At 48.3% G+C, this 24,086-nt stretch overlaps 2 protein-coding genes across 2 annotated transcripts in view; one reads left to right on the plus strand and one right to left on the minus strand.

The window, feature by feature from the left end:
• LOC135896172 (uncharacterized) overlaps nt 1-19,682 on the minus strand; it is a 36,159-nt gene extending 16,477 nt beyond the window's left edge. Inside the window, exons 1-2 of the mRNA XM_070532659.1 lie at nt 19,525-19,682; nt 7,102-7,255 (exon numbers count right to left, since the gene is read on the minus strand). Of these exons, the coding sequence (XP_070388760.1) occupies nt 7,102-7,255; nt 19,525-19,682 (312 nt within the window). The remainder of the gene's footprint in view (nt 1-7,101; nt 7,256-19,524) is intronic.
• Rhp (GTP-Rho-binding protein rhophilin) overlaps nt 1-24,086 on the plus strand; it is a 241,708-nt gene that overhangs the window by 58,214 nt on the left and 159,408 nt on the right. The gene's annotated exons all lie outside the window — the stretch shown is intronic.

Here is a 24,086-nt window from a genome sequence, read left to right on the forward strand (position 1 = left end):
ATCGTGGCGACCTCGCGCAGTGGCGTTCACTGTACGTATTCGGTAAAGAGATAGCGACTGTAAACGATTGTGTGCTTTCAGTTGGCCCAAGATTATTATTTAGACAGTAAGAAACTTCTCTTGTTGCGAAAGTACTTACAGAAATGTCCGGGAAAGCTCGCGCGTGGTGTTTTCAGTGAGCTCTGACAGCAAAACCTATGAGGAGCGCGCCACGTGATCCCTCATACTACGCCAGCGAGGCGCTTCCGATAGAGGGCGACTCCGTAACTCCTCGCCGCCAATATGGCGCGCGAGAGTGTGCCGCGATCGTCAGTTCCCCTTGCGCCCGGTCCGGAAATGCGCAGTTGCTGCCAGAGCACAACGCCGCCCCCTCCCTTCCCCCCCCTCTCCCCACGGCCTTTCTCGCGACCAAAGACGGCGCGTTTGCTCTGCGCTTTCTCCCTTCGTGCGCGCCAGATTGAGCCGCGATGGTCGGCTTCCCTCGCGTGCTTTCACTCGCACATGCAGCATATACGACGTGCGGCGACGGTGTTATCGCCCTTGGACTTAAACGGAACGTCACGGCGTTGGCGACGGCGAAAATGCGGCTGGAGTGTCCTTATAATTGCTATGTCAATAGTAACACGCTAACACGGCGTAGTGTTCACGTTTGGCGATTCGTTTTCGTTCCTATAGGACAGCACGGACCTGCAGCGTCTGAGCCTCATAACGACGACGAGCAGCGTTGGTGCGCTTACGCTTACGTTCCTCGAATTCAGCTTCTTGCGGCGAGACATATGTGACGCATCACGCTATAGCGTCAGGATGCAGTGGTTGAGAAACCCATGTGAAGCGTCTTAGATTCCGCCCAGCACAGGATAAATTTAAAGGACTTTGTATTGATTGAAGAGCGCTGGGAAAGAGGTTAGACAGGCAGGAAAAGCCGGGCTACACTCACCAAGAATGCTTCGCGTTAAAAGAGTTTAGTAATAGCAGGGATTGAAGGAAATGAAATCTGTGAGGAGGCGATCGAGTACCATTTCCGCAGCAGACACTCTCTCCCGTTACCTCGACCAACATCCGCAAGCGACATTCATCTCCTGAACCGGCATAATGTGAGAATTCCTCTCGCTCGATTCTATTCATTTCGTATCCGCCCGTCACGGCCTGCCTATCTCGTTGATAACGTGGGGGCAGTACCGCCGGGACCATTGACAAAGCGCGAAAAAAAATAATTTCATGTTGCGTATCGGAGCCGTCTTGCGCGCCCTGCGGTTCGAGGGGGCCCTCGAGTTCGCGTTGCTGTTGGCTAAGGCGGCACCCGTGTGGCGCGGAAGCCACAGCTGTGACGTCGTCTCAACTCCAGGAGACTATGGCTCCTCCGAGAAGAAAACTGCGGGCTTTCGTTTGAATTTGCAGCTGTTTTCGGGGCGTACCTCTCGTGTAAATTCGCAGTCACGATCGCACCGCGTGTTCTGCGCACTGCGCCGGTCTGTTTGCAATGCCCTAACCTTATTCTGGGCGTTGTCTAATTCCGCAGTGTTGGCGTTTTGAGTCACTCATAATCGGAGAGGGCGTAGCCGCTCTGTGAGCCTATCACAGATGACAAGATCAACAGAGAGCTTTCACAGATGACAAGATCAATAGAGAGCTGAATGTCGGCTATTCTGCGTAGCACTGTGAAGTATAAAATACGTCGAAGCTTTTGCGTGGTATAACAAGCAGCACATTGAGATCGAAACGCTTAAGTTGGTAGTGACGCAAGCTGAAGCCACAGAGCGTTCACTCTGGGCGTAGACTCCGTGTGCTATATGGCTGTAATCGTGTCGTCCTCTTGTTTGGAATGGCTACATTTTCGCTCTTTCGGCCTTTTTGTCCGTATCGGCTGACATTCTATATGCGAGGCGGGAGAAGCGGTGGACACGGCTTTTTCTCCTCTCTTTTTCAGTCGGAACAAAACGGGACCGCTGCTTACCTAAAAATATGTGACCTCGTTATGGGTGTCCTTTGGGGCAACTCCGAACAAAGGGCACTGTGTATGCAAACGAGGCCGACCGAGCGTGCCTCGCGTTTTTTGGGGCCACAATAAAAGCCAGGGCTCGCAAGCGCGCATCGGCGTGCGACTTGCTCTACATTGCACTCTTTCGACGACAAAGTGGGCCCTCCGCCGCGGCATTTAGTTCGAGCGTCGAAGCCCCACGTTGAACGCGCCGCGAGAGCCGCATTTGCGTGACGTCGCGGAGGTCAGCGACCTCGCGTGGTCGTCTCGACGAGGGAGAAAGAACGAAGCTGAACTCACGTAGAAGGGACCATGCGGAGTACGGATGGTCATCTTGGTCTTGTGAGAACATCGATCAGCGGCCAGCCGCTGTAGCTAATTGGTGTCGTCCTGTACGTGGCCGAAATTTCATCCGGCTGGCCGTTGTTTCGCCGTGCATGTGCATTGTTCGATGTACGCAGAAATGTGGAAGGGTGGATATCCATGCCTCTGGTATGAACGGGATACGACCGTACCTGGCATGGAGCCATGGGCTGGCATGGGCGGGAAATTGAACGCAGCGCGTGGAATGTCATGTGTAATTGATGCGGAGCTTCCGGGAATGCACCATCCTGCCTTTCTCGCGGCCACAACGGGCCCGTTGCTCGGGCGCGAGTGAACGGACGGGTGAGTGTACGTGCCCGGAAAGATGGAAAGCTTCCGCAGCCGGCGACTCCGCCCGGCGCATATCTTGGCACAGCGTTCAAGGGCGGCTGTCCCGAGGACGCACACGCCTCTACCCGAGCAGCCGACGCCGGCCGGGCACGCAGCAGCCAACAAACGCATCATTTGGGTCTGTCCCCAGTTTCAATGGGAACGGCAGATTGACGCGGACACCCTCCCAACTAACTTAGGACCTCAGCCGTTTAAGGACCTCCTAATTCCGCCCCACGCGTCCACGCCAACTAGCAAAAGCAGTATTGGACGCTCTTTTGCACATTATCTCTCACCATATTATTTTCGTCTGTTATTCCTGTCCCATAAACCATCATAACTTTTTCCCTTGCCTCTTCACAAGAGGCCTGATGCATTGGCAAGAGGCCTCTGGTTTCCTTCTTGCTTAATAAACGTTTGAGACAATAACAAAAACTCGTATAGATGCGAACGTCGCGCACTTTCAAACATCACGGGCCACACGTCACGGCCACAGCGTATCCACATCCTCGTCGCTGCCGCCAGTTTTCGCGCGCGAGAAAGTGGCGAAAAATAAATAAAGAAATAAAAACATAGATAGTATATATTTTTCGCGAGAGAACGAAAGTTTAGCTGTAACAAAAACACGGCACACGGGCCATGACTGGAGATGGCAGACCGCCGGACCTGTGGGACGGGCGACAACTCGACCAGGGACTTCGGAAGGCGCATGGTATGGCGGTCGTCATGGCTATTAGCCTCGAGAATTTGCTTGTGTTTATTTATTGCCCGTGGACTTCTCTCCGTGCTTCTTCGGCAGGGAGGGCGCTCGAGCGCGTCGTCGTTGTGTGCCCGCTCAGACGGAGCCCATTTCTCCCCTGGCAGAGAGGCGCGATTGTGCTCTGGAAAACTTTGTGCGCAAGTGGGGTCACGAAAGGGTGGCCGTCTGTCTTCGGAGCTGCGCGCGCTCCCCCGTGCGCCAGTCGATGCGCGCCGGCGTCCGTGCACGGGACGTACGATCTGCCGCAGAGGGCGCCACTGCACGACAGACCTCACCTCTGGCGACGTTACTAACCTTTCCTTCAACCTCCCACACCCCCACGCGCTTTCCGACTGTGCAGGTGGTCCGCCGTTCCTTCCACGCTTCCATCGCGACGAAGCAGTCGAGAGAAACGGAAACAAAGCGGCCAGCAATCAAGCGGGAAGAATCCTCTCTCCGTGCTCACGGTTCGGCACATATCGGCAACTAAAAAGAAAAAAAAGGGGGGGGGGAAGAAAAGAAAAAGAGAAAGGAAAAGCAGTTGTGCCACAGTAGTGTTTGTAAAACTGAGAGAGAGAGAGAGACCACATGTGGCTTGCTGCGTTCCTCTTTGTGCCTCACTCACTCTCTTACTTTTTTTTTTTATATGCTTCACATTTAACCAGGCGTTGCTCTCTTGCTACCAGTATGGCATCTATTCTTTTTCTTCCCCATGCAAATTTTATTGCTAAACAATAAATTCGGAGAGCAGGAACGGAGATGCTTGTTGAATCACGCGGCACTGCCCGGCGCAATTAACAAGTGCTGTCAATGGAATAAACAGGAACTTGGATGCGTTGAAAAGCCTACACGCTTGAAGCATGAAAAGATTTTAAAAAAGGCGAAACAAAAAAGTGATTACATCCCGTTAAAGGGACACTAAAGGCAAATACTAAGTCGACGTGGACCGTTTAAATGCCATCTCAGAAACCTCGCAACGCTTGTCTCGCGCCGAGAAAAGACTTAGTTTACGAGAAAATTGCATCTGAAGAGTCCGAAGGCCTTCTTTGAAGTTCAGATCTCCCGCCACCCAACCGGGGCAGTGGTGACGTTGCATACGCCATACCACCCTTTGCTGCCATCAGTGAGTATAAAACGGCGCCAGACAGACTGCGGTACAGAGCGAAGACAGTGCTGTGGATTCGCCGCTGCGGCTTCTTTTTAGTCAAGTGGCAAAGACCGTTCGGACATCCCGCGACATCACATGGAAGTTGAGTTCTCTGCTTCTTGCAGTTTGTGCGAGTTTCGCGAGCCAGCAAAACCAGCGTAGCACTACGCGATAATGAAACTAGTGAAACGCGAAAGCGTGGGCGACGCGGAGTCGAGCGAAAATGAAACCTTTCGACCGCCCGCGTCATTGTCAAGGGTAATTTCAATGAGTTCTTTTCCAAAAATGAAATAGAACTGGAGAAGTAGCATTTTATTTCGTGTTATAATGCAATACAAGGATTTTTTTTTTTCTCAACGAAGGGTTGAGTACTAGTGACAGAATTTAACTGAGGAGTGCTTTCGTCATCGGGCAAGTACTTGAATGTCCCTCGGGAGTCTCTAATCATGTCCTGCATTTACCTCGATTCAGTGGCGTAGCTAGGTCGTCTGGCGCCCGGGGCCCATAGGTCTTCTGTCACCCCCCCTACCCCCCCCCCCCCCGTGCCCGGGTGCAGTTGAGGGAGGCGAGGACATCGACAATTTCCGGGTGTCTTCAGACGTATATGACACCCCCCCCCCCCTCCCCACTGGCCCCTTGCACCCGGGCCCCACTCCCCTCCGCGCGTGCGGGTTGCTTAAGCAACGCTACGGCGTCGGTTTTCAGGCGACAGCGAGCGACTGCTATGATGCCGAGCCAGACCCCGCGCTTCTCTCCTCTATATAACCAATGTAAATCGCCGACCGAAGTTTCGGACGCTGCACGGTATTTTACTCGAACTTTTGGGATATATTCCGCATGATCTCGCAGACATGGCGGTCGTGAACAAAGTTGCCGCCATTCAATTTGGCGCCTATCCGCCATTTTCTTTGACGAGGTGATTTCACGGGCTAGACTGGAGGCCGGAAGCCCAGATTGGGTCCGCAGGTGATGTGCCGGCAACCACTGCGAATATATATATATATATATATATATATGTATATATTTGCGCTTAATGGACGGACCGGCGAAATCTCGCGCGTAGGCCGAAAGCTCCAAACTGAATGCTTGCATCAGAGCTTAATCTGACAGCACTGCACAGTGAAAAGACGCGCCCGCATATCTGCACTACGCGGCGGCACGCTACGCACATCGAGGTATATATGCAGCGCAACAAGCGAACGTGAACCGCCTCCGCGGTCTCGACCATCGCGGAATTTTAAGTAGGTCGTATATCAGTGAAGCACACCACTAGTGCATTAAGTAAATTTTCATACCGCTGACGTTAGAAAAAGCAACTAAATTACTTTGGTGCTAAAGTTGGTGTTTTTGGACTGCCCGATTATTCGAACGTTTGCAAGAAGAAAAAAAATCAGTCGATGACTGTTTTGACCATCAAGTTTGGCACTCGGTACGCTAACTTCACATTCAGTGGCGAAAGTCCCGACACACATACGAACCCGTCATGTGACGTAGGTGATTATGTCGCACGATAGCCTATAGAAGCCTGGCAGAGCTAAAGCAGCTGTGCCATAGTGCCCTCTCTGGGTTACATTCCCCCTGAATAAAGTATGTACGTGAATTTGTGGGAAGGGGACCTGTGTATAGACTACAACCTACGAATGCGGAAGGATCGTATGATCGTGTCAAATTTGTTGGTGAATATTTCGGAACTGAAGCGTTCTTGAAGAGTCAAACAAAATGAAGTTGCCTTGGAATGAATCACTGAAGTTTTCAATATAAACATATATACCATAAATCATCAAATCAAAAGGGACGTCTTTGTTTGACAGCTCTACTTGTTCACAGAAACTGTGTCTGTTGCATGGGTCACTGAATGACTTATGCAAGTAGCTATTTGCGTAGCTGGCTTTAGTTTTATCAAAAGTACTGATACTTGAACTTCAGAGGACTTTATAATATCGGGAGTTTACTATTGCTTTCATAATCCTGCTCCTAAATTCCATTTTACTGCTCCGAAATGGCATGGGCCAGTGACATCACTGGGCTCTTTACGGCACCTCGTGGTGGCCACAGTAGCCTACACTGTGCAGCACGCTGCTGCCACCTCGGAGGTCACTTGCAGGGCAAAGACAAATGATCTGTCTTTTTGAGACAGCATGCATATATACCTTTCATGTACTTAACTTATTGACAGTTTATGTATTAGTGAGAATGTTCTCACGTTCACGAAATCAGCCAACCGTTGGTGGACCAGCTGCTTTTGATGATGACATTGCGGAGGCGCGAGCAAGCGACTGTTGTCTGCTTTTGACGCGGAACTCTAATTTCCCTACTTTCATGCAGTGCAATAATATTGGGCTCATGTTCACAGGAGTCTTGTGAAGCGATCGACAACATTTTTTGTCATGTTCACAAAGTGTTTCAGGGCCCTTTTAAGCTTATGGTCCAATGAGAGTGCCGCGCGAAGCAATCTGAATAATCGAGCACGTCTGAATTGTCGGTGTCTGAGTAATCGGTCGGCATCAATTGTAAACCAGCCAGTTGCTGAGCAGAGGCTCCAACCTTTACGAGGAAAAGCAGACCATTGAAAAGCGCCAGGTGTAAGTTGTGCTTGAGCGTGCCCTGGAACTGAAGAGCATTGGTGAGATTCAGTCTGGACAGGTGTTTCTCACTGATGCTAACCCTAGCCGTGCTGAAAACATGGCTAAGCTGGTAGCTGTCAATAAAAAAAAAAAAATCATAACCTGTGTGAACAGGTTTTCTCTCCTCATTGAAATTTAGTTTAAAATCTAGGTTTCTCTTTTTTGTGTTAAGAGGCAGATCAGCATTGTTTTACACGAAGCAAATACTTTCTGGAATGACGCTTGTCAATTTGAAGGCTTCAAAAGTGCCTAGGACGTGTCCAGCAATTGGCAGTTATGGGCTCCGATGGGCTCCGATATCTGTATTTTGCTGCTCCAAACTGCTCCGAAATTAATATTCTTTTGCTCCAAAAATTGCTGCAAATGTCCGTTTGTCAGTGGCACCACTGCTGACATTAAGCTCTGCTATTTAGTGTGCAATGAATGTCCACTTCTTCAAGTAATCCATCTGATGCGACACAATCGCGTCATATACCACAGGCGAATTTTAGTGTCTGTTTTGTTAACCTCCCTGACTTTCCTCTCTCTGTTTCCACTAAAAAATTCACCCGCGCGCTATAAATCCTCGAATAATAAAACAGCTGTTCCGACGTTGCAAAAAATTCACTTCTGCATGTGGCGCATTTTTTTTTCTTGATCCGCGTGCGAACTTCTCTCCATCATTATTTCGTTCTAGTCAGCCATCTTCAAGCACATCATGGCGATCTCCGCGTTCTCGTCGTCTCTTTTGTCGCATTAACGAGAGAAAGGGAAACCGAGATGCCAGATGTTTGCTAGTCGCAACCATATGAAGGTAATGATAGCCAAAGAAAGCATTCCAGTCCTCTGAAAACTTGCTTTCCCCAGAAGACTCGTAACAAAGCTTCTTGCATAACCTCATCGCAACATAATCAAGAAGTATATGCAGACATCTTTAAAATAATCCGTTATTCCGAGCGCGCGGACTTCTCTGACGTCATTTGATTCACAATTGTCCGTTGACATTCTTTTTTTTAAAATTTCCTTGCTCCCTTTTTTCCTTTTTCTTCTTTGTTGTTTCTACAGTTTATAAACGTTAACCTCATAGCATGGCGAGAAGCAAATACCGATAATTTATGGCGACTTCTAGCTTACGATCTGCCTGCCTTCTTTTATATAAAAACCGGTAATGTTGCCCGTGCTTGAGGGTTTCGGTGCAATCTTCGATTTTGGTGCCCTGTCCTGTATAATATATACGTAGCATTTCATTTTGAAACAAATAAACATTTTTTTTATTCTTGAAGAAGATAAATTTGCGGATGATAGCGGCCTGCATGATGTGTATATGCAGTGCGTGCCTTTTTTTTTTTTGCTTTCAGCACGTAAAAAAACAAAGCCTATGAAATTTGCCCGAATCACGTCACTAAGATGAATTATCTGCTCATACGAACATAATTCACAAGAAAAAAATCAAAACGAGATCCTTCGTTAATTACACTAATTACATGAATTAACTTCTTATGGTAGGATGCAACTTAAAAAAACAGCAGTTGACAACCAAGGCACACAAACCGCGCGGGGTTGTGTTAGTCCGCCAGCCAACTACAGAAGCAAACAAAATCGTCGTCATATGACTTTTTCAAAATGGCGTCGTACTTGATACCTCCGGAGCGTCTGCCGTTCTTAAATAGTCTTTTCATCGACGGAAGCGATGAGGTGTGCAGCAGACATGGACAAAGTGTAATGGAGTCTGAGCATTTCGCTTTTCAAAAGTCCGCGGTACAGTTAATTTCACTGCGGACTCCGTTTTACTCATGAAACTTCACTGCCAACTGAAGTGAAACTTGACAATAAATACTTGCAGCGAAGCAACAATTTTATCTCACTTCAATCAAGAATTTAGCTTTCACCATTCCACTGTGATATGCGAGTGGAAACGTACAAAATTACGCGCTAATAATTTTATTTTTGTGGTTACCGCCTTATTTAGGTATCAGGGAAAGCTTGAAGTACGAGCTATTTGCAGCGTCGTGGAGGAACAGTGGCTCGTGGTTGTGAGGGCGTGGGCAGACTTATGCAGACTTACGTTGTATCCGACTATAGTTGTGCGTTTCTCCATTTTAAAATGGTGACGTATAGACCGAAATAACTGGCATCAAGTGCCAAACCCCCCTGTGATGTATAGCGCGGTGTAAGATGAAGCTTCGCCTTATCGAATTGAATTGAATTTACTTTTATTTCCGATTCTCACTTGGGGTGGGCCGAGTAAAAAAGAAAGGCTGCATGAGCAACTTGACGCGCGGAAATGGCGGCCCGTCGCTGCCTTGCCGCTGAAGCGAGCTTGCATCCGATCGGGAATTTCGCACAGCGCCAGTCGGGAGTACATTCGTGGGAAGGCACGGGCTTTCGTGGGGAGGCGCGTGCGACAGCAGCTTCATTTTGAGCCACGCTTCTAGGCACGGGGAGCGTGGAACAGAAAGACCCACTTCGCGATGCCGCGTGCGTAATCAGGTAAATTGCACGAATCATTTGATGCCAGCTATTTCGATCTACGTCGCGCCCCATATCGAAGCGTAGAAACGCGTAACTAAACTTTTAAGGCGAGTCCCACCAGCTTTGTAATGTGCCGTAAAGTTTGTATACCTATGGAGTTAATTAATGGAAATATTTTTATCAGGGAACATATTGCGTTGGTTTCTCGCCTAAATCATGTCCGCCTGTGTAGGTAATTCATCTGTAGTGACGTAATTTCATTAAAATTTTGTATGCCTTCTTTTTTAAGTGTTCGAAATAAAAAAAAAAGCTAGACAATATTGTTGTGCATGGGACGGCGCTTGAACTGTGGGACTGAAAATTTTGATGCACTAATATGGCAGTGGTCTTTGCGCGCTATCACAGAAAACTCCGGAGAGTATACCCGCCCTTCCCGAACATAGTGTTAACGCTTTTCTTGTACATCTTCTTTAGCACGTGCACGGAGCGAGCAGGCATGAGCCGGTAATGTTGTTCGCGCTATTATTCAGCGTGAGCCCCCTTACCTAGCTTTCGCTCTAGTAAGTTCTATACTAAAATATTTAGGCACTAAACCAACACATGTACTATTAAAAAAGAAAGCGAGGTCGCGCTTGTTGAATCGCGTTAGCTAGTGGTTGTTGGTGTCTACAAGTATGACCGTAACAGCGTATTTTTTTTGCAGAATTAATTTCGTAACTTCGTGTCGAAGCTTGGCTGCTGAGCTCGTCCGCTTTCGTGCTGTACCAACATTTCCGAGAGAGCATTGTATGCTTGTCTGCGCGCCTTTGCCCTGACCGTCGCTGCAGGTCACTGTTGACGCAGGGAACCGTGTGATGTTCCGACTTTGAGTGGCACAATGACGTCAACCGTCGAGCCATTTACGAGTTCGTGTCATGGTCGTGATGACGCTGGCTTTCTCTACTAACTTTTGAGTGGAATCAATGTATTAACTTTTTCCATTGTGAAAATAACAACAATATGAATCGCTCTGTTCCTCGCGCTTCTATGTACAGATAACGTTGCTCGCGTGTTCCTTATTCTTTCGTCTCTCTCCTCACTCTGTCTCGTTTATCGCTATAGCTAACCTCTTCCTGTCCTTTAATGCTTCCTCAGTTCACTTCGCACGTATGCCAGTATAGACTGCCTCCGTTATACACGGCGTGGGCCTGAAAATGGCCAGAGCGGTACCGGGCAACGAAATAACCACGTGAACGCAGAGCTCGGTGAGCCGCCTCTCCCACTCCCTCGGCTGCTTGTATAGGAACACAGGTGCCGTGCATCAGTTATCAACGCGCTTTGCCCGCAGCCTCAACACTGCGTTGCCTTGGCCGTTTGCTGCAGCCAGACAGCCTCACGGAGGCGCACATCGCGCGGTGATCAGGCAACCTGTCTCTCGACGCTCGCCGCGTGCAAAACGCCGCGCACGAGATCATTCTATGGACGGCGAGGTCGAGCCTGCACAAACCGGCAAAGGCGCGCACACACCCTTCGCTGTCTCGGGCTTCCTTCCCGTCGACGGCTGATGGCCGCTCGCGGAACTGCGTTTTTTGTGCCCGCGCATCATCGTGTCGAGGGGCATTGGCCAAGGGAAGCGCAAGAACTGGTGTTTTCTTCGCAGCGGCGACAACCTGGCGCGGTCTTTCAGAACGCGGTTTCCATCAGAAGCGAGGAGGGCCCCACCAAGTGCGCGCTTTGACGGTGTGCACACGTCCGCGGGCGGCGGTTGCAGGCGTGAGTTGCCTTTGTGTGAATGGGAGAGCCTTCTCTCTCCGGCTGCGCCATCGTTGCGCCACGGGCCTCGGCACTGCATGCATGCCGCTTTGACACGACAACGACGGCTACACTTTGCTTTCTGACATCTGCGATAGTTCCTTCCGTCATTTTGGGCTGCCCGATTCATTGCCAAACCCCAGAGTGGGTACGTGCCATTGATTCGTAAGGCTCTGCAGGCATCTATCTGCAATGGCAGTGAAGAGCTGTCTTTGATGAGAGGAGCGCCGAAAACGACCGATCTGGGAAAGCCGTTCTGTGAACGACGGTGCTTCGCTTGACCTCGACTTTGCCAAGTTTTAATTATTAGTTATGACTGTGCTGATAACGCACCGACGAATTTGGCAGTCTCATTTCCTGTTCTTCGATTCTCTATATGCCAAATCTTACCTTCCTATCTCGTTTAGCCTGCCTATGTACTAAGGAGGAATATTATTAAGTGACGCTGTATAATTAAAGTACGCTTCTGTTGGTGAATGACCAACGTGTTGGTGATCGTACAACGACCGCCACGGAGAGGTCCTGTCCCGAGGTTCGTTTCCCAGAGCAGGGTATTTCTTTAATTATTATTATTATTGCGAAGCTTTTCTTTCTGAGGAACCCGCGTGGGGTTTTCTTTGATAGCTTCGCGCTATACTGTCGAGCAAATGACAAAAGTTATCTTTGACGCTTGTTCTTATACCAGAAAGAACACTCTTTTGGGAATATGAGGCTTGCCAGTAAAGACAAAAAAAAAAATGAGGAGCCATTGCACTCTGTGAAGATAGATGACCAGCGAAGCTGTAGCACATCGCACAGGGTTAGACAAGGGTAAATGTATTTATTTTTGTCATCTGGTAATGGCAGTGACGATAGCTTTGTGATTACCGTGATGTACTCTGATTAGTTTGGTTACAATCTTGGTCAAAGTTCAATCTGTACGCGACCGTTGTTGAGTGACTTAGATTGGTGTCGAACTTCAAACTTTTTTAGCACAAACTGACTGAACCATTTCTTGTCTGGTTTTGAAATGTCCACATTGAAGTATCCAACGATGATCACAGGCTAAACCATGCAAAGTGCGGGGTCATGGACTTCTCGATATCACACTTGAGTGTGCCTGGATATTATTATGGGTTTTTTTTTTACGTGCCAAAACTACGATCCGATTATGAGGCACGTTGTAGTAGATGACTGTGGAAATTTAGACCATCTGGGGCTCTTTACCGTGCACCTAAATCTAAGTACGCGAGTGTTTTCGTATTTCGTCCCCATCTAAATGCGGCCGCCGTGGCTGGGATTCGATCCCGCGACCTCGTGCTTAGCAGCCCAACACCATAGCTACTAAGCAACCACGGCAGGTGGGCCTGGAGATATATGCACAGTGGATATGACAATTACGTCTTTCGTTTATACGGCACAGACATCGATCCCTACAGTCGCTGGCATTGTCCTCTTACTAGTCAAGAGGACAAATGTACATTCATTTCGTCCTTTGCGTATATGGCAGCGCCTCCTGCTCGTGAGTGCATGTGCTGTTCCGAAACGACTTGAAACATCGCATTTTTGCTTGCTTCCGGGGGTGTCAGCCATTGTATCCAGGGGTACGAGCCATTGATGATGACAGTTTTCGACATGCTGTGCTCTATGTTGTATGCGTGATTGGAGAGAATGTAAGCACTGTTCGCTTCACTTTTGCCTCTTCTTTACGGGGCTATGAGCCACTGCTTTTTTTTACTGCTTTCAACAGAGCTTCCTTACTTTTTGGTCCTAATTCATTAATCAGCCTAACGGGAACCTCGCCTAACCCTGTGGATGTGCGCTTACAAATTTTCGCTTTGGCTTTCTTCCAGTTGAAATTTCTCAGCACCAGCTCTTTTTCCCTCTGGTTCTCGTTCATGTTGGGCTTTTCTCTTTTTTTCTCTCTCTCTCTCTCTCTTCTCCTCTCTCTAGAACCACCTCGTCATTGCCTTGAATTACTTGGCTTTTATTTTTCGGATGTAATTTAATGCCGCGTCTCCTTCTAATACTCTTGTAGCGTTCCTATTTAAAGGACACAGTAGACGTAAAGCATTGCTGTGGAACTGGCGTCCATCTTGTCTACATTTTTATTCCCACTTCATTCTTCTCTTCTCCTGTCTCCCGGTTCTCGCGCTTCTTCATCTTCTGTTCGAAGGCTCATACCGCTTCACCCTTCCAGGTTTCTTTTGCTAACCCCTCCTGGGGTAATACTTGAAAACGTTTCCAATCGAAGCACATTCAACTGCGCCCCGTTCACCAATGTACCACACAGTCTTCAATATTCCTTTCTGAGTGGCTGTCTTTGTCACAGAGTAAGGACCATAAAATTTGGCACTGGATTCTCTTACTCCTTTCCTAACTACTTGAATGTCTGGGATATCTAAGCAATGTCTCTTGTCAAAATTTTGTTTCATTCGTTTACGGTACCTCTCCTCCTGCGATTTTTGTTTCCTCTCCTCGACGATCTTGAGATTTTCTAACAGCCCCAATTCACGGTCCGCCTGAAGAATAGGGGTCTCTCCTGAAGAAGCGAACTGCGGGCTACATCCCAAGCCACTGGTGTAGGAGCGATTGTGATGTCGTACAGCTGCTTCTAAAGAGCATTTCCAACCACCAGGGAAACTATCGTACATCTTGATGTATTGTTTTACATCTCGTATAGCACGCTCTGCAAGCCCATTCGCTGTTATACTGCCCGTGCCGCGACCATCCTGGTGCATTCATCTATGGCCAGAAGAAAAGCTTGCGTTTTTCGGACTCCTTCTCGTTTCTTATTCAGCTCGGCAAAATCAAGGTGTATAACTTCAAAAGGCACGTTCGAGTGGCAAGGTATTATCATGGCGTCCGTAGGCTGCTTATATTTCACTTTGTTGACTTGACAAAGGTGGCATGAACGAACGTATTGCTTGACGTCTTCTTTCATGTGAGGCCACGTAAATCTCTTGACTAGCTTGTTGTAGGTGCGCCAAAATCCGTCGTGTCCTCCAGATTCTGGGCTATCGTGGTACAAATAAAGAACCTTTGAAATCAGCGTTGGCGGGACTTGATAGCGACCTTCCATAAACATCAATTGTTCAGTGCCTTCCCACAATTTTACTTCATTGATTTCTTCAGATTGTTCGGCCTGTATCATCAGTCTAGACAATGCATCTGCATCAGTCAAAAGGGGTCCAGGTCTGTGGGAGATGGTGAAATCAAATTACTGCAAATAGTTCACCCATCTGGCGATACGTCCCTTAGGTTGGGTCATATTCAAGAGATGAGTGAGGGCCTGGTGATCGGTGAACAAAGTAAACTTCGCACCTTCTAGGTACGTACGGAAGTACTGAATTGCTTTAAGGACTGCAAGCGCTTCCTTTTCAGTAGTGGTGTAGTTGACTTCAGGTGGCTTGAGGGTGTAGCTGTAGTAGCCTACTACGTGTCGCTTTTCTCGGCCGGATGCTTCTGGACATTTCTGGTACAAGACTGCACCTGTTCCATAATGTGAGGCGTCGGTATTCAGTTCAAAGGGTAAAGTGAAATCTGGTATGCGTAGAATAGGGTCAGCAGAGATTCTGTGCACCAGATCACGGTAGACTCTCTCACATTCCTCATCCCACTCAAATGGAACTGCTTTCTGCGTTAGGCGCGTGAGGCATCTTGTTTTTATGGCAAAGTCTTCTATGAAAGGTCTGAAATGTCCTGCTAATCCCAAAAACACACGCAATGAGTGGACGTCATATGGTTTTACCAGTTGGGATATCCTCTCAACGGACTCTTGTTTCGTGCTTTTGGTAGTCCCATCAAAGACTCTTCCAAGAAACACAACTTTTCTTTGAAAGAACGCACTTTTCTTAAAATTAACCTTGAGGTGTGCCAAGCTCAAGGCATTTAATACCTGGGACAGGTGTTCCTGATGCTCTGCCTCTGTTTTGGAGAAGACGATAATATCGTCGATGTACACGTTACAAAAGACACCTAGGAAAGGCTTCAGGACTTCGTTCATTATCTTCTGGAACCATGCTGGTGAGTTTTTCCAGCCGAAAGGAAGCCGGTTATACTCGTACAGGTCGAAGGGCGTGATAAAAGCAGTGTACATTTTTGTTTCTTCGGTTAGCGGGATCTGCCAGAAACCTTGGCACAAGTCAATACGTGAAAAACATCGGCAACCACCTGTCTCATCTATAATCGTGTCTATCTTCGGCATGGGAAATGGTATAAGCTCTGTCTGGCGGTTGAGAACCCTGTAATCTGTGCACAGTCTGAAAGTTCCATCTTCTTTCGGCGCAATAGTTATGGGAGAGGCGAAGGGTGACACCGAAGGCCGGATTATATTCGCGTCTAGCATCTCCTGCAATTCCTTCTTCAACCATATCTTGCGCTCTCTTGACATGTTATAAGGCGATTTTCGGATGACAGTCTTGTCGGTTAGTTCGAAAGGCACCTTGTGTGACGTCATCGCTGGTGGGTAGCTTCCTATGCATACCAGTTCAGGATAGGTCGTTGCAATATCCCTCGCACACTTGACAACTCGCAGGTTATCTTTTCTATCAGGCTGTCTCTCTTGCCTTGATAGTCCTTCCACTAAAACAGCATCGTCCCAGTAAACGTTGATTTTTAGTTTCTTTATATCTGGTCTGGATAGCAGAAAGTCATACGTCACCCCCTCAATCACCAGTACTTCACTCTCTATTTGATGACCTTGGAACTCGATGTTTACTGAGGCCCATTGATTATGCATTGTCACTTTTCCGTCGTAGCCTTGCACCCGTAGTACTCTTCCACTATGCAGGTGACTTGCATCTACCAGCTTGGCAATAATTATAGACACAGAGGCACCGCTGTCAACCAAAGCCATCATATGTCTGTTTCCCACTTTGACAGGGATGTGAAGTAGGCTAGAGCAAGTTAAATAAACAGTCTCAGTTGTTGTCATCGGGTCGGACTGATTACCCTTGTTTATCAGTTTTGTTGTCGTCGGAGCCTCTTCAGCGTCCGAAAGGAGGGGAACGGGGTCGCTGTCGACGTTATGCACCCGACCTCTGGGAGCGCGCCAACCCAAGTTCTCTGTGCCGCCTGCAAGGCGGCGCGGTTCTCGCTGATTACGGCTTGACCAATCCGCGCCGGACCGTGTGAAGCGACCGCTTGAGCTAGCGTTTATATTTTCTTCTGAAGTAAATGATATGTCGTGAAGGCACTCCAGGAGCCCGTCCATAGTTTTAGGTGACCGTATTTGCACTTGCTTCAGGACTTGCGCGTGCAGTCCGTGCATTATTAGTGCTACTACGGCAGACGGAGGAAGCAGAGGCTCGGCCAGCTTTAAAAGGCGGCATTTGTCAAAGAAATACTCGACGAGGGAGCCTTGCTTGAATTTGAAATTAAGCGCGGCGTCCCACCTTTGCACTGGGTTGCTTCGGAATGTCGTCAAGAATTTTTCTTTCCACTGATTCTAAGAGTTGCCAGCCTCTTCAATAATGTGCAAATCATACCACTTCCGTGCAACACCGCTTAAGTAACTACGCATGTTAGTAATCTTGTCCTCATTAGAGTGCCAGTTGTTCTTCCCAGCAGCATAGTCATAGAATTCAAGCCAACCTTCTGGACTTGATGACATGCCGTCGAATGAATCGGGTTCTACAAATTTAGTCACTGACTTCTCAGCGTTTAAAGAGCTTATAAGCGATGTCACCAGCTGGTTTTGTTGCGAAATCTGTTCTTGTTGTAGCCGAAGTGCTTTCAAAACGAGGCTCACCTCTTCCGTCGACGACTGTGATCCAGAGTCCTGTCGACGCATCGGTTGAAGAACTAATTCGTCGAAGATCACCAGAGGCAAGTTCACGTTCACAGCACCCTTCCGACGTAGTTCATCAGGGTCCATGGAAGCCTTCTCTAAAACCAGGTTCATGAGTTCTGCCGAGTTGAGTTCGCGAGGTAGTTCCACCGCTGGTTCATCTTCAGCTTGGTATCTCGAAAAGATGATCTTGTCCGCGGAGGTCTCCTCAAGGAAAAATCTCACCCACATGTTGGAGTTCGCTGTCGGCTGCGCCAAAATAATGTAGCGTTCCTATTTAAAGGACACAGTAGACGTAAAGCATTGCTGTGGAACTGGCGTCCATCTTGTCTACATTTTTATTCCCACTTCATTCTTCTCTTCTCCTGTCTCCCGGTTCTCGCGCTTCTTCATCTTCTGTTCGAAGGCTCATACCGCTTCAACTCTCTTTGCGCAGCGCCGTCTGCTGAGACGCGTGGAAACGCTGGTGGGGCGGCACGCGTCGAGCTTGTGTTGTCGTATGCTATAGAAATTCGGACCTTCGGCCGTCTCGATTCGTCTGCGATCAAACACAAAATTGTATGCGCACAAATAAAAAAGCACGTAAATAAACATATGTTCCTGCTTTTCCTGCACGTGCGACAAGCATTTGTACATTTCCCTAGAGAAAGAAAACGAAAAAATAAAGTTATACGAAAAGGCACTGCAGAAGTACACGTTTTTCACGTGCGAACGTTTGCGCAGAAGGGAAGGTTATATGTATTAAGCCTACTTTTCTTGTTCGGTCCTTTGTTTACTATGAATGTAGTATGTTTAATCATGCCCGGCGGAACAAGGTGTGTTGGTACTCGTGCTTGAAAAGGGAGAACAATAGAATAGTAATTCATGAAGTCTTTTGTGATCTCTATAAATCTGCATATGGCAAAAGACGGGAGAAGTTTTCTATCTTCACCATCTGATGTGCAGCTGCTGCATCAGCGCCGACGGAAAATTCTTGGAAGTATGCGATCGCCTAAAGCAAAAGACAAAATTGGGGGCGAGGACTTTCGGAGTCGCCATCTGTCGGAAGCGCCTCATATGGTATGAGGGATAACGCGGTGCGCTCCTCATAGGTTTGGCTGCCGGCGCTCAATAAGAACCTCACGCAGGAGCCCTCCTGGGCATTTCTGTATAGTACTCTCAAAGCGAAGGAAGTTTTTTACTGTCAAAATAATAATTTTAGGCAAACAGAAAACACAGAATGGTTGCCGAATACGTACTTACAGTGAACGCCAACTGCGCGCAGTCGCCGCGATACAGTCCCCCGAACCGGCTTCTTGCGTGAAAGGTAGGCAGTCGCTGAGAGCAAACTATGTGAAATATGCTCTTATAGTGGGCGGTCTGTATGACCAAATGGAGCTTTGCAGAATGAAGCCTCAATGCAGTGATCGCACGGGTTCGTGGTGACCGACTGCACGTCTGCATGCACGTGCGCGCACAATGTTTCGCGCCGTGCTGTGAGCATTTGACAGTACACAAACAGCCATTGTTGCGTGGACACTAGCAGAGCTGTTCAAAAATAAGCTCGTTATAACTTTAAGGACTTCCGCGCCTACGAAGGTGACTTGTGATGTCCCGTCGTGACGATTCTATATTTTTTTTCTTCTAACGTATTGGACGTCACAATATCATTATTTATTTATTTATTTATTTATTTATTTATTTATTTATTTATTTATTTATTTATTTATTTATTTATTTATTTATTTACACTCAAGGCCTTTGGGGCGTTACAGAGGGGGTAGGTACATGGTAGAACAAGAACAGAATTTAAAGTTCCGGATAAAATCAAGAAAAGCAAAGAAAAACAAAGCACACACATACAGAAAGTGCATAGTGCAGGGCTTTAAAAAAAACATTCAAAGTACAAAGATATTTCTCAAGTTGCGTCGCACTGTATGTTTATCGGTCTTCTCAGTGAGCAATTACCGGCTGCTTCTTTTTCTTAATCCAGTACATTTCATTGTTTGCTGCTACACAGGCATGATCACATGTCATGCCTTTTTTAATGTGCTTTTTACCGTTCCCTTTCCATTCCAGTGAACTTGTCAGTATCAAGCACTAACAAGTTTGTAAACCAAAGCTTCATGACATATTAGTCGGGCAGCGCGGGCGGTCGAGTGTCTCAGTGCGCGCTTTGTGCTACTCGCCGCGAACATCGCAGCCCCGACGCCGTAGCAGATGATGATGATGATGATGATGATGAAAAACTTTATTTGTCCCTCTTTAAAGGAAAGGGGGCAATTGAATGGAGGGGGGAAGAACTACTTGAAGTAGGCCTCCTCTATCCTCTCTAGCAGAAATCTTCCTTACGGAAGTGCTTGCTGGACACCCGAGTTGTAGCCGATGGCTGCTTGCCGGTTCTGTATTTCGCGATCACGCAGCTGCTTGTCCTGCGGGTACGTGTGAAGGCTGACACCGGGCTCCGTTGCGTACAACCGGCACTGTGGCACCGAGCAGTAGCCTGACATGTGGGACACCTTCAAAGGAAGCCACAGCCCATCATGGGGCTTTCAAGTGTTGTCAAGTACACATCCGAAGCGGCAGAAACCTCCCCACTTAATCAGAACCGCGCAGCGCAGGTGGGACTTTAAACTTTCGTTTTCAGCTCGTTTCGGGGCTTCCGAATCAGCCGACTTGGCCGCTGTGTCCACGTGATCCCTCATACCACGTCACGCTGACGGTGGCGCCAGCTTCTCTAGAGGCGGAGCTTGCGCCCAATATGTGCGCGACATTTCGAGAAGCATCTGATGTTTGATAAGTACTGCAGTGAACATAATGGGAATGACCTACTAGACGAAAAGAAAGTCATTTGATCGGTTTCAAAAGTAAGTAGTTTCTATGATTTTTGAGGGAACCCAGGAGCAGTTGCTGAATGCCGAAAGCAACCACAAGACGTCGGTGCGGAAAGGCAGAAGGACAACAATTTGTCTGCAACTGCACGCATTGTAGGTGCGTTTCATTGTAGGCACGTGCCGTAATGGTAATTCTCAGCCTTGCCTTCATAAAGGTAACGATTCCCACGATTCGCAGCCTGGAGTATACAGGGATCTGTTCAGCGAATAAAATGCTTTGAATATGACTTGCAACGACGATTATGCTGAAGAAAGCTACTCAAGCAGCTCCACAGTGCGAAATGACGACAGCACAAACTCTTCGAGCGCAAGTCAAAATTCACTTCTGCCGGTGCAATTTCTGCTTCCAGAAAGAGTCAAGCTTCCGCCTTCATGGCACCGCCAAAGGGTACGAAGAGAACCGGGCGACACAAAACCATCGCGAGAATAGAAGCAAGCGAGGCATCGGTCTACTTGAACGGCGCTCAGACAAGAACAGTAATAAATGGCACCCTCGCCCTAAAAGCTTGTATTCACTGTCTTCTGACATAGCTCGAGACCACACAGACGGCCATTGTATCCGCCCCTCCCCAATTTTCTAGTTTATTTTTTGTTGCGTAGTCTTCGCGTTTCGTTTATTTTGTGTTTTTTTGTTCCTTTAGTACGATTAGTACGATTCGTACGATAGTACGATTCCATGTAGCCTCCCTTAAAGCTTGGGGCCTGTAAGGTATAATTCGAGTCAATTAATTAAAATGAAATGATGACATGTTTCGTCTGCTAACGCCTAGCTGCGAACCGCAATATATGTATGCGTGCTACTGGCGTAAGGACGTGTGCCGTGCAGACGGCACAACACATGGGCTCAGATCGAGGTACAGGAGTTTGTCCATGCACGGCCTAGCGCTTGGACCAAGAGACCCGAGCTTGGCGCAGCTAGAGTGTACTAGAATACTATTGTCTGGTACACTCAGCGCAGCCGCACACCCACTCCATCATTTGAGTGGAGCCACGTGATTGGAGCACCCCCCCCTCCTTCCCCAGGCCCTTCCACATTTTTCTCTCATGCGAAGCGCCGTCTGGCGAACACGCTGTGAGCAGGCAACCGCCGTCTCAGGATTCGTCCCTTCCAGCCTTCCAAACGAATGGATGATGATGATGAAAAACGTTTATTTAATTGCTCCATTTTGCAGTGATTTTTGCGGCTTCAGATGGAGTCTTCCATCTTCTCTCTAGGGGCGGTTCCCCTAGTCCAGGGCTCCGCTGAGGGTAGCTGCCCAGCGTGCACGAGTAGGCGCTCCTGTCTATCTTACTCCGTGGGCCAGGTCTTACCTCTCCTTCATAGACCTCCAAGTTCATCTGCAATAACACCGTCGTATACCATCAGCATAAATTAAAACGTAAACACCAAATAACAGATCAGAATGCCCGTTCCACCTAACTACATGGAAAGGCGACGTATGATGGCTGCGTAGACGGGTTCTAAGAATGGAGTATGTCCCGTGTGCATGCGCGTTTGGAAGTGTGAATTAGGCCATTGTTACAAAGCTAGGCGAGCCTCGAAACGCAACAACGCATTCGACTCCTTTTTTTTACTTGTTCGCGTTTGAATGTACCGATAGTATACACTGACTCTCTTTGCATCAGGAAGTGCGAGCTCTGTGTCGCTTTTGTTTCGTGGACTTTGGCACGGCGCATCAACGATCGGCACGCCCATCGTATATACGACTGCTGGGAAATGTGATCTACAGGAATTCATGCAGGCAAGGTCGCGGTGTTGCTAAAGGAAGCATTTATTCACGGTTCGAAAATAGATCTCTCCGACGGCTATCGCTGCATTGTTGTCCCGTATGTGTCGACACACTGTGACACCACGGATGCTTCACGGTTGCCCCGTATGTGCGCATCTAAGCACCTCGATCGCTGGCGTTTCGAGTCGTCTTCTCCCTGCGCCGTGATGTGTGTTCGATAAATTCATTGCCCCCGTAACGTGGCGCACACAGTGTACGACCATTTTGGCTGGTGCCCGCTGTGAAGTGGTATGCACCCATCCCAGCTGAGCCGTGTATGCATTGAGTTCGCGTCGTAGCTAACGCGTAGCCTTTGCGCCTGTGTCCCGTAAAGCACCGCATTTTATCTGCTCTTTGATTTATTTATTTTTCTTTCCCTTGCATGCAGATGTTAAAGCAGATATCCTTTCGGTTGCTTGGACCGGGCTATAGCGCATATGCCCGCGTTTCGGTTGGGTTCATGGGTGGAATCCCTTCTGGCCTTTCCCGATGCCGGTCTTATTCTTTGATAAAATGGGTCGGCGAGGATATACGTACGTCGGTGCCGATTTACCGTATCGACTCGGCCTTTCTTGTCCTTTGATTGCCGCTGCATGGCATGCTGTTCCACATTGGCGACGAGGTGCCTCGCGTTGAACTTTTAAGAGCAAGAATCCCGTGACCCAGATGTTGCGCTACGATCGCGTGTGTATATATTGAAATGGGACAAGTGCCGCAACTGCAGCCGAGATTGAAGGTGTAATGGAATCATTCAACCATTGTGTTCCTATACCTGTTTCTGTCTGCGCGAGTTGGCGATCTTCAAGGACGAAAAAAATAAAACACAAAAGTCCCTTTGTTGCCGAGCCAATCTTTGTATTCTGTGGGGGCTTCATACTAAGTGAAAATGTTCGAGGGTATACGTTGCGTGGTGCGGCTGTGCGACATTCAACATTTTAGCAATACTGTGGCGACAAGCACCTCTTATAAACTGATAACGAAAGTCTCACATGAAATAGGAGGGGCGAACGTACTTTCGAATAAAGTTTCTGCCATCTTTCTAGCCACAAATGTCCTCTGGAAATGTAACCGTATTGTTTAATTGAAGACCTGTGAAAAGCGGATGACATTGATATATCGCACTATGTTTGTGTGCAATACCCGTAAATCTTTTATTTTATTTTATCTTTAAAGGGCGGGGGGCGAAGAAAGGGGCTGTGGATGAGTTGGCGGGGAGGTCTATCAAAAGCAGTTTCAGCTAGCCCGAAATTGTCTAATGCGTATTTCTCGGTCTAACGAATGACTCTTCTCTGTGATGACGGCCATATTTTCCTCGAGCGACATAGTCGGCTGCTATAACGGGCGCAGCATTTTTCGCATCTGCTGCGTTCGTGGCCAACTCGTTCTGGAGTTCCCGTGGTCGCCGCACTTGATGGATGCCGCTTTCCGAGAAGCGTTCCGTTCGAGGAGGAGAAGGCGGCGGCCGCGCTCTCTTTCGTGCCGGGCTCGCGCGTCCACTCCCGCCATCATGGGCGACGGCTGGCTCCATTGTTGGACCGCGGCGTCATCGGTGACCCGAGCTTGCTGGGTTGATTCAAGGCGTGTCTCGGGGCGCCGCCCGCGAAACAAAGGTGGCCGTGGTTTATATTGGCTTCGGCTCCCCCCGCTCTCTTCTCCCGCTTGTCGGTGCCCAGCGGGGAGGCGATGATCCCGCGGCCTGACAGATGCGACTTCTGAGGGGCTTTCCTTTGCGGCGCACTGACACACAGAGCGAATGGGTGGGGTGTGGAGTGCGTAATACTCTTGGAGAATTGCCTCTGACGAATGGAATGCTCCCAGTGTCATGTTTGCAGCGACACGAAGCGACGCGTCGAAGTAGCTTCTTTTTTTTTCTTTTTTTTTTCCCTTGCCGCTGTCTGTTTCGAAAGCGAGACGCTTGAGTATACGCGAAATTTCCGAACGCTTTCCGTCCGCGACCTGTCGCGTGGGTTGCTTCTGCGACTCGCACATCCTGCACGCGGCATTTCTCACGTATCGCATCAAGGCACCCTAGCCTCGTAGCTTGTGTCGCTGTCCCCCCTCCCCCCTAAGGGGGGGGGCGGGGTCTCTTTAGAGGGATAGCAAAGAGAAACACTACATCACTTTAGACTCGTAAGGTATTCTTTAAACTCACTATTTCCGTTAATTTCGCGGAGTACAGTTATAACTAAAAGAGAGAAATCAACATCAAAATGTGGTTTAGGAGCCTACCTAGCTGTTGGGCGAGTTGGCG

This window comes from Dermacentor albipictus, chromosome 1, assembly GCF_038994185.2.
Source record: "Dermacentor albipictus isolate Rhodes 1998 colony chromosome 1, USDA_Dalb.pri_finalv2, whole genome shotgun sequence".
NCBI lineage: Eukaryota > Metazoa > Arthropoda > Arachnida > Ixodida > Ixodidae > Dermacentor > Dermacentor albipictus.